The sequence below is a fragment of the Propithecus coquereli genome, unplaced genomic scaffold, assembly GCF_000956105.1.
Source record: "Propithecus coquereli isolate 6110/MARCELLA unplaced genomic scaffold, Pcoq_1.0 Scaffold560, whole genome shotgun sequence".
In the NCBI taxonomy this organism is placed as follows: Eukaryota; Metazoa; Chordata; class Mammalia; order Primates; family Indriidae; genus Propithecus; species Propithecus coquereli.
In genome coordinates, this window is record NW_012151508.1 from 123,252 (window position 1) to 134,779 (window position 11,528).

Here is an 11,528-nt window from a genome sequence, read left to right on the forward strand (position 1 = left end):
TTTTAAAAAGACTTGTCTTCATTATGAGGTAGCACATGCTAAGAACTAAATCAATAACCCCCACTTGGACCTGGCTCTGCCAGTGACTGCCACATGGCCTCTCCCATGGGATGGAAAGGGACCGAAAGGTGGGCGTCATGCACAGGTGCTACACACACACAGAACATGGGCTCAGATCCTCTCAGATACAACAGTCTCTGGCTCCTATTTTAGTCTATTTTGTAAGGCAGCCTCCAAGACAGTAGCTCCCAAATTGGTATCAGTCTTTGAGGTTGATAGGTGAATTCTCATTCTAGCTGTGCATTACGAAAAATCTGGAACTTTAGACTTTAATGTTTTTCCAACCTTCTAAGTCACACATTTACACTGTTTACTCAGGGGGTTCATGGATCACAAATCAAGAAACTCCAGAGTTTAGGATCTGAAAAAAAACTAACAACTGGGACTGCTGTAAGCAGTATGTTCCAAGGGCACCTTCACAGAATATGAAATAGCTACATTCCTAACATGATTTTAAATGTGTTAATATTAAAGACTAAGTAATAATTAGGACAAATTATCAAATATTAGACTTCTAAAGCTGTGATTTAATATCCACATAACAGAAAACCTAAATTGCAGAAGCCTATTGGCAGGTGTGCTACAAAGTAAACCTTTATAACTAGACAGGTCTAACACTGATTTACTTTTACTACCTATGAAAAGGGATTATTTTGAGGGAACTATTAGTATGACCAATAAGATAATGAAATTCAGTATAAGTTTTGAAAGCCAAAAAAAAAACCTTCTAGCAGTACTTCATAGATGGAAATTTATTCCTTAGCTAAAAAAAGTTCAGCAGGGAGAGTAAATAGCAAATCTGGGTCCACTTTTTTACTGCTGTTCTCATGAACTCAACCAGGACTTCCCTCCTTCACTCTTTGTCAATACCATATGGCCATTCTCGAGTTTATTGCACAGAGTGCTTGGCGTGGTAGCTGACACACAGGAAGTACTTGGGTAACCGTCTCTGTGATGTTATCATCAGGAAAAGGTATCTACGAGCAAGATGCCCTACATACCTGGGTACCTAGCAGCTCTGCACAGGTCTACAGGTAGTACTGCTGCCCTGCTCAGTGACAGGTCACATTAGGCAAGTCAACTGACATCTGAGTGGAGTGACACACGTGTCCGTTTGCTGGGGCATTCCCAGTTTCAGCACTGAAAATCCAGAGAAACCCCTCAAGTTCGGAGCAAACCGGGACAGCTGGTCACCTCGGTTTCTCCCTCTGCGCGGCGCAGGGGTGCCCACGTGGTGGGATTAGTGCAGGGTTTACAGGGATAAGGCAGCACATACAAATAGAGCATGAAGCCAAGCCACCCAGGTACGCCCCAGCCCTGTCCCCCTCAGCCAGCTACCTGCCCTCCACGCTTAATTTCCTTGTGCACAAACCCGTTCCCCACCCCACCCCCAGCACCTGGCTTGGTTTTGCAGCACAGAAATGGTCTAGAGCCACTGAGACGGACGGGGAGGCCCCATCCATACTGCCTCACAGCTTGGTCCTCTGCAGTAGCCAGGCCTGGGACACAGAAGATGCGTCTCCGTTTCAGCTGCATTGTCACAGGCGCCACCCCCCGCCCCCGCATCAGTGTTGTTAGGTTAAGACGCCACTTTTTCCAGATGACTCCTGAAGTCTGGAGTTTGGTTAGAATTTTATGCCCACATAAACCAAACTATGGCTATGCTATTTGGGCCCTGCCACGATACTTGACATAACGAAAAATATAAAGTTATAGGGAAAACTTACGGATGCTGTCCCAAACCATGGAATATTCAGTTTGGAATCTCCTTAACGTCAAGAGGACAGATGGCACAAAGATCGTTCAGATCCAGCACACTGACCACAAAGGCTACACTGATTAAAAGATACAAATACTGTCTCAGTTCTCCGTATCCATGTCGCAGTATTTGTTTAAAACTGATCCTTCACTAAAAAAAAAAAAAAAAAAAAAAAGCCAGTTTGGTTAAATTGAATAGAACCTGCCAGTTCTGAATAGCTGCTCCATGAAAACAAGTTAATATGTGACCTTAGGAAGACGAAGGGGAGGAACATTCAGTGGCACCGCGCTCTCCAACCTGTTTTGATTACAAAAGCAGGGCCGGGCGTGGTGGCTCATGCCTGTAATCCTGGCACTCTGGGAGGCCGAGGTGGAAGGATTGCTTGAGCTCAGGACTTCGAGACCAGCCTGAGCAAAAGTGTGACCCCCATCTCTACTATAAATACAAAGAAATTAGCCAAACAACTAAAAATAGAAAAAATTAGCCAGCCATGGTGGTGCATGTCTGTAGTCTCAGCTACTAGGGAGGCTGAGGCAGGAGGATTGCTTGAGCCCAGGAGTTTGAGGTTGCTGTAAACTAGGCTGACACCACGGCACTCTAGCCCGGGCAACAGAGTGAGACTCTGTCTCGAAAAAATAAATAAATAAACAAAAGCAGGCCTTACATTAATTTCACACAACATGCACTATTTGCTGGATTTAATTCAATAATAGCATGTACTGCTCAGTCTTCCCAGATGTCATGTTTCCTGGGCTTCATTCCCTCAAACTCAGATCCTGTCATCCTCTTATAGACACTTTTAAGGTCATCATAGGTTGTCTCAAAAATTGTAGCATCACATGTGCAGGAAATAAAAATTGGATTTCTGTTCCCAAATCTTTTGGTACAAGACACCAATGCTAACAAATTTCTGTTCAACTGGTTCCAAGAGCTCCAAAGCTGGTGACTTCCTTCTCTGGTTCCTTGGTTTCCAGCTATACTGACTCCAGCAGGGGACTCCCGTGTGCAGCCAGCGTTGTGCAGAGATCACGCAAACACAGATGTCCTTCAACTGACTTGGTTCTGTAGAGTAACGATCTCTCGTGGGAGTCGATTCCTTGGTGTTCCTGATGGGGCACAACTCCCTTTGTAGGGTTTTACTTGTAGGACTAAATGTAAAAAATGCAGCACACGCTTGTGACAGTGTGGAGAACACAGGCATCACCAAGGACGACTATTATCAAACTGTTCTGCCCATTTCCTCGCAATCTAAGCAGTTGATAAATGCTTATTATTTACTAAAAAGACCTTAAAAACCAATGTAAAAACTAGGTTACAGTTTTGGTGCTGAGTTTTCTTAATTAGTGAGGGTTAAGGGTTGCTTTGTTCGGTGAACTCTAAGAAACAACTGCACAACAATCATCACGCTGCTTAAAAAGGGCAGTAGAATCCACAGAAGCTGAAACAGCTGCACTCCAGACTTCCAACATGCAGTATCTTAAAGTGGCTGCTGCCACACAGATAAGTTAAATTAATGTTTTTAAAAGTACACTTCTTTTAATCAACGTATAAAAAACCATCTCCTTCCTTCTGAATTTAATGACAGTTTAAAAAATCTTCACTAAACTATTAATAATCTGCACTTTTTTCAATTTCAAACAAATTATTTTTTTACATTTGCAAGAACTCCCACATGTGCTTTCTGAAGTGGTTTCAAGTGGAGCTTCCATCCAATTTTGACCTAGCACAACACTAAAAGGCCCAGCATCAAAAGGTGTGCCATGGCTGAAACACACCTGGAAATCGGAGCACCTTCATCAGGTGGCTTTCACGGGGTGATTCTGCCCATTGCCAGGGACACTTGGTAATGACGGTTTTGGTGGCCATAGCTGGGGCGGGGGCAGGGCAGTGTGGGGGCATTTGGTGGGTGGAGGGCAGGGACACGGCTCGTCACCCTACCGTGCATAAGACAGCCACCCACAGCAAGAAACCATCGGGCCCAAACGTCAGCAGTGCTGAGGCCAGGAAACCTCGTGGACGGGACTGAAGAACGGCAGGGATTAAGCCACAGCCAACGGCAGACTCTCCGTCCCCACTGGCACCACTGAGCGTGGCTCGGTAACAACAAACGTCACAGTGCTGACACCTGGTTATAACCTGCCCGGGCACTGTGGGGACCACCACTCCTGAAATACCACAAATCTCTGCCAAATCCATCTAGTGACCGTGCTAATTAATTAGCCCTTCCCGGTTATGCTTATTTTCTCACGATGACAAGTAATGTTCTTTAGAAAACAAATGTGGTATCTACTTCCACATTTAGATTATTCCTGAGAGACAGGCATAGTAATGTTTTAACTGTTAAAAGAATTAAACTGTTCTATTTGCAATGGTGTAACAAATTTTAATTCAAAATAGACACTCTGAAAACAATAGGTAAAAAAACATAATAAGTTCAACAAGCTCTTTTTGAATTTACAACAGAGTACACCAACAATCACAGACCAGTTTCACAATTGCCTCAAAAATGCACATTATAGCAATTACATGCAAGTATTGTATTTTTAAAAATTCATACAGTAACATTATTGTATTTCTCAGAGGCTGTCACCTCCTTCAGACATTCCTACCTAATGGTACGTTAGACAGGTTCCTCCGCGGTGTATCACCAGCACGTGACTTACGGCCCAAACGGGTCTCCCTTATTGGTTCTGGTGCTTTATTTCACAGCAGATGGAAGAAAAGGAGATTTAACATCCAAAGGACACAACGGAGATTCTTTAGCAACACACGTCCCATCCACCCAGACAGCTGGGCCACAGGAAAGCTGGTCTCCCCCGACACCTGGCCTCCAGGACCCGCTGCAGGGCCCGACCACACCAACCGCGGAGACTCAGACCCACGCACCCGTTCCACCCTGTCCCCTGAAAACCTGCGCTGAGACTTAAGTTCGTGTCCACACTCAGGTGCAGTGACTTTATTCCTGAGCATTACAGTCCTTCCCTTTCACTAGTTTATCAGCAGTTAGGTTAAGAGAAGAGTTTTTGGGTGTGTTCTCAATGTTTATTCTAAAGGCACTATAGATTCATTTTCTTACCTTTGAATGGAGAAATGACTTATCAGCGTATCAAAAAAGGGGGAAGTCTACACTGAAAGCTGATTTCTGCACCTACAGAATTACTTTATTTGTAAAAATAACTCTTGATTTATGAGCTACATGCCAGACCTCAGATCCAGTATATTTTTAACAAATAAAAACACTTAGTTTTCTGAGTTATGATTAAAAAAAAAAACAGCTATTAGGACAAACCTGAAAAAATGTAGATCAAAACTGCAATCGAATAAGTAAATAACTTTCAAAGAAGAAATCAGCAAGAGTTACTGTAGTGCGCCCTCAGGGAGCCACGCACACCACGGGACTAGCACCCGCATCTCTCACCATTCCCTGCATCGCGGCTGCTGCCCGCAAAGCTGAGGGAGATCGATGCTCTAGCTGCAGTTCATCAAGTATTCTGAAACAGGCTGAAATTTCCTTAAATGAAAAAAACATTTGTAGATTTCAGGTTTTTTATCATATGACAACTGACGCTGCTGGGAAAACAAGGCGTGCATGAAATATCAAAAGATTTGATTTGCATGACAGAGGGAAAAACTGAAAATAACTGTTACAATAAATCTGAAAGAACTATTCGCTTCCTTACATAGAAGCCTTTCTGAGCACCTGAAATATGTCTAAAGAGCAGCAATAAAGACCACTGGGATTAATTCAACGCAGTGAAAACAACATTTTTAAAAGTCTCAATTGAAAAACTATTACCTAGTACTTTAGCTTTACTAATTTTTTTTTTTTACAAGTTTTGTGGTTCATACTCAAAGTTCAATCTGTGTTTAACATTTTTAAGTTCAGACATGTCAAAGCCTAAAAGTACAGAAGGCTTGTGATTTTTTATTGCTTTCATGCAAATATACCTTCTTTTTCCAAAAAATGAAGCCACATCAATTTTCCAGACCCATAAGAGTGAAGATAAGAGTTCTATTTCCTTTTTACTAGGATATGGTCTCTTATGGAAATAATCTCTAAGAAATTGCTTTTTTTCTTCATAAGAACAGTCTTCATATTTTTTAGGGTCTAATGCTAAAATCTGAAGAGCATCTTCGCTAACGACTGGTCCCTCTGTCCTGGTTTCATTCCTTTGTCTTTTAAAAGGCACAACACTCGTCCCTTTTTCCGGACCTGGGGCCGCATCCACTTTCAGGACCAGAGGCGGCTCCTCCCCACCCCTCTGGTCTTCGGCCCCTACGTGGGCGTCAGGCAGCTTTCTCTTCACAGAGAAGGGGGCGTCATGGACCACCTCGCCATTGACCAAGAGCAGCTCACTGTTCTCGACGGCGTCAGGCTGGCCCTGCAGGTCTGAGCCGCTGTCCTTGGGGGCACTCCTACAGCGCAACAGGTGGACGGCAATGGCAGCCAGCGTCATGTTCCCAGTGTAGACCCCACAGCAGTGGATGCACTTGAACGCAGGGGACTTCAGAATCGTGTGTACCGTGGGCATGATGTGGTGCCTCTCCTTCAAGTGCAGCTCATATGCCTCCGGCGCCACGAAGGTGCCAAAGCAGAAGGGGCAGGTCAACACCTGCTTGCTGGGGCTGCCGGACGTGCCCTCGGCCAGAGGCCGCACCTTCACATACACAGGCACAAGGGACTTGGAGTGTATCCCGGCGAGTATGGCCAGGTAGACTTCCCGCTCCCCAAGCTCCTCCTTTGGCAATACGGTAATGAAGTCAAGGTGGGGGAACAGCAGGTTACCATTAGCATCGATATCCAATTGGAAACCCTTGTTACTGTAATCCACAGGTAACTTCTTCTTCCCCAGGTGCATGGTCCTGCTGTGCTCTGACAGACCTCGGATGTCATGGAACGTGCGGGGACAGAACAAGCAACCCAGGCCATGCATCAGTAAGTGATGTATGAGCTCCTCCTCGGAGACCAGGCATTTACAGGAGAGACAGCGAACCGTCTTCTCTCTCATCCACTTTAGAAATGGCGCACACGCTGCCAGTTTCTCAGGCTCAAGCTTGTCCCCAGCCCTGCACTCGCTGTGCTTGTGGGCCACCTCCATGTGGACCTGGTAGACGTTGGAGGGGAAGAGCTCATTGCAAACAGGGCAGGTTTTCCACTGCTTGGCCTGCTTGAGCACCTGGTTAGTGTCTGGCGTGGAGCAAGAGGCCTGAATGAACACGCTCTGGGAGGCATTCACCAGCACCGACGGCGAGGGAATGCCGGGCAGGGAGCCAGCCATCGGGGCTGCTGTGCCCGATGGCAGCAGCTGGATGGGCACCTGTGGTGGGGCCACCGTTGCCACGCCTCCGGGGGGCACCGGCAGAGTGACAGACACTGGGGCCAGCGTGTAGGTCGGAATCCCGTTCACTTGTTTCCCTGTGGGAATGAGCTGTCTGAGAATAGAGCCTGAGGTGAGGAAGGTGGTGTTCTGGGAAGTGCCGGGTCTAAACGGCTGGCTCACAGGCAGAATGTTGGCACTGACTGGCTGGCTGAGTTGTAGAACCCCAGGCCTTGCCGGCTGGCCCACTGGGAGAACTCCAGGCATGACAGGCTGACTGAGCTGGAGAACACCAGAATTCACACCCTGGCTCACAGGGACACCACCTGAGGAGACCGTCTGGTTGGAAGAAAGTAGCCCAGATGGGACCACCTGGCCTGCAGGGAGAACCCGTGACGGGGCCGTCTGGCCAACAGGGAGCACCCCTGACTGGACCATCTGACCAGGAGGAAGAACCCCAGACGTTGCCGTCTGTCCAGGGATAACCCCAGCAGGGGTCATCTGGCCTGTAGGAAGGACCCCTGCTGGGACAGCCCGGCTCACAGAAATCACCCCTGGTGAGACAGCCTGAAGAACCCCCGGGGTGACAGAGGGACTAACAGGAAGGACGCCAGGCCTTATGGGCCCCACAGGCTGGGTGAGGGGTAAAACCCCAGGGCGGACAGTTGGACTTAAGGGGAGGACACCAGTTCCAACAGATTTATTTATGGGTCCAACTGGCTGACTCAAGGGCAATACGGGAGGGTTTACAGACTGATGAAGCGGAACCCCGTGAGAAAGAAAGACGGGCTGAGGTGCTGAGGACTGCAGGGTGAGGCTGTTCTGGCCCACGGGCAGAGGGCTGGAGACCAGAGTCACGTGGGACTGGGCAGCAGCTGGTGGGGAATGGGTGAGGCTCCCGGGAGTGCCCGGGGCCACAGTCACCGGCTGCACCGTGGCTGGGCTCGGACTGCTCTGTGGCAAGGCCAGATGGAAGCGTGGAGGCGGGGCCGGGACACTCGGAGCACTGCTGCTCGTTGGTACAACCAAACGTGCTGCTGGCTTGGGGGCAATATGCATTTGCTTCAAGAGTCCAGTCCTCTTAATATGTTCTGAAATCACAGATCTAAGCTTATTTTCCAAATCCCTGTGTATATCCGATGTCAAAATGTGATACATTAATGCATCCTGGCTGCTGGCATTGGCACTGCACTTTTTACAATAATACTTGTCAGATGGTGGGATCTTCTCCATGGGAGTCTCGTTAGTTTTCAGCTGCTCACCCTCCTCAGTTCGCAGACCAAAGTACGAGTTAATTAAGTAGTGAAAATGGGCTACCAGCACATGCTTCTTCATGCTGTAGTACAGAGTGTTTGAAAAGTTGCATTTTAAACAGGTAAAGCTTATCACATCACTCCTCGATGTTTTAGCTTCGCCCAAAATATTCACTGTGTAGTTCTGGACTTTCCGAACAGGAGCATGGAACATTCTGAAGTGCCTCCCCACGACTTTGGGTTGAGAGGCAAACACACAGTTTGGGCAAGGGATCACCAGCTCTTGGTCAATCTCATCTTCGTGGTAACGATGTAAATGATTTTTGAATGAAGTAAGCACTTTTGTCGAGTATTTACAGAGGCCACAACAGTATGGCTTTGTTCGATATCTCTGTTAAAAGAAAAGAAAGTTTCAGGCATAGTTTAATACAAACTGTACAGAAGATGCTTTGCCTTCCCTAGTCCAGGAATCCATGATTCTCCTTGAGGAGGGACATTCACACTGTCCCTCCTCAAGGAACAGTTTTTTCTAACCCAGGGTTGGCAAGCTTTTTCTATAAAGAGCCAGAGACTAAATATTTTAGGGTTGTGGTACATACAACACAGTCTCTGTGGCAACTACTCAGCGTCACCACTGTAGTGCAAAAGTACCCACAAATAATATGTAATTTATGGGCACAGCTATGTTCCAATAAATATTTATGAATACCAATTCAAATCTCATATACTTTTCACATGTACTCTTTTTGTCTTTTCTTCTTAAATATTTAAAAACCCAACAATCATTCTTAGCCCATTGGTTGCACAAATGGTCAATCATCACAAACCTGCAAGTTTTATTGGATGTTGGAGCAGACTGCACTTCCCGGTTATAGGATTTGCCCACAATTTGTAGTTTGCTGGCCCCTGCTCTAAGCCACCCACTGACACCACCAATCTCATCACTTAGTCCTATACTTCAACTGCATTAATTAAAAATAAACTTGGTTAACTTTTCTGCAAGAGAAAATTATTTTCTCCCCCTATCCCATTTTTCTTAATTCCAGTGTTGTTTCTACTCCAAATTCTAAAACCTCTGGAATTTATTACCTACAACTAACTCAGCTTTCAGATTGTTGAACTATTATTATTATCCTTTTATTCTCCCCACTCCTAGAGAAGGCAGGAGTCAAATGGACAGTGCTTCGCACACGCAGGCACACAATAAACTAATCTAAAGAGCAAGTGTGAGACCCATGCTGCGAAGAATCCTGAGGCCACAGAACACAATACTGACCATGTGGATTTTCTACTTAAGGCACATCAGGGGGAATTCAACAACCTCGGGGTCTAAACACAAACATTTACATAACTGCTGGCCAAGCGAGGACATCCAATGAAACATGCAGGTTTGTGACGACCTGAGAGCACACTTAAGTCTTGGGTCTCACGGTGACTCCTGAGATCCTAGAGCTTGGGAACCATAAAGCACCCACCCCTAGTCCCACAGGCCAGGAAGCGGAGACCTGGACAGATCGAACATCTCGTCCAAGGCCCCGGAGTTGGCAGTGGCACTGTCATAGTGACCAAGGGTTAATGACTACCCTTTCCTAATCTGTGTTCTCACGCTCACTCTCTCTCACACAAACACAATTTATTTCTATTCTTCAAGACTCTGTCATCTTATCTCTCTTCTATTCATGTAGTTTTTCCTCTTGGGTCACAGGTCAGAAATTATCTAAACACATTCAACATTGTGTTGCTATCTTCTCAGCAGTTAGAAAAATCCCAGGTTCTAATATTTCTGGTAGGATCTATAATAAACCTAGGGCAACAGCCACTACCTCAGACCAGACACTAAAATAAAAACCTATTTCGCTAATTCTAAGAGACACATTTTTTCATATTTTAACTCTCTGAAATCTGGATGTCCCTCACAACCAATGGTTCATATTGCAACACAATTTAAGTGAAATATCGTTTTAGTTTTATTAGTGGTTCATTACAATGGTGTTTTATACTAACTGAAAAACAGTATTGAGAAACTGTGTACTTAAATAAAATTATACCCAATGAAAGAACTGACAGAACTTACTAACAAATGCCTGCTAATATCAGTTAGTGTTGAATAAATCTTTGGGTTAGGCAAATATTCCTTTAATATGACACCATAAACATGATCTATAAAAGAAAAAAATGATAAATTGAAATTCATGAGAATAAAAAAGCTTCTGCTCTTTTAAAGACACTGTTTAAAAAACGAAAAGACAAGTCACAGGCTAAGAGACAATATTTGCAAACCACCTATCTAATACACGATTCTCATCTGGAATACATGTTGTGGACATATTCAATCTCGGTAAGGAAACAAATGACCCAATTTTTTTTAAATGCTCAAAAGATTTGAACACTTTTACCAAAGAAGATATCTGAATGTAAAATGAACACATGAAAACATCTAAACATCATCGGTCACTAGTGAAATGCAAATTAATACCAAAGGAGACACCATTACACGTTTGTTAAAATAGGAAATCGGTAGGTAAACCAATAAATACAAAAACCCAGACAGCATCAACCCGGCAAGGATGCAGAACAGCTCACACACCCGCACTGCCAAGGGGAAAGCCAACCAGTACAAACGATTTGCAAAACAGTGTGGCAGTTTCTCATAAAGACAAATATGTATTTACGTACCATAAAGCCCACCAATCCCATTCCAAGTCATTTACCCAAGAGAAATGAAAGCACATATTCACACAAAAACCCGCAAAAGTTCCAGGCCAGTGACCAACCATAAAAACTGGAGTACGAACATCAGCTTACTGGTAACAGAGGAAGAACATACAATGACAGAAGGGAAGTCGCAGCACTGTGTGCTGCCGGAAGGACCAAACCCAGACCAGGCATTATCTTCCCATCACATCTTTTTTTTTTTTTGAGACAGAGTCTCACTGTGTTGCCCAGGCTAGAGTGCCGTAGCGTCATCTTTGCTCACCTCAAACTCAAACTCCAAACTCCTGGGCTCAAGCAATCCTCCTGCCTTAGCCTCCCAAGTAGCTGGGACTACAGGCATGCGCCACCATGCCCGGCTAATTTTTTCTATGTATTTTTAGTTGTCCAATTAATTTCTTTCTACTTTTAGTAGAGACGGGGTCT

The 11,528-nt window shown here is 45.2% G+C and overlaps 1 protein-coding gene across 1 annotated transcript in view; it reads right to left on the reverse strand.

Annotated features, from left to right (window-relative positions):
• Positions 1 to 5,117: 5,117 nt before the first annotated feature.
• ADNP2 (ADNP homeobox 2) overlaps positions 5,118 to 11,528 on the reverse strand; it is a 9,334-nt gene continuing 2,923 nt past the window's right edge. Inside the window, exon 2 of the mRNA XM_012657815.1 lies at positions 5,118 to 8,781. Within this exon, the coding sequence (XP_012513269.1) occupies positions 5,647 to 8,781 (3,135 nt within the window). The 3' untranslated portion in view covers positions 5,118 to 5,646. The remainder of the gene's footprint in view (positions 8,782 to 11,528) is intronic.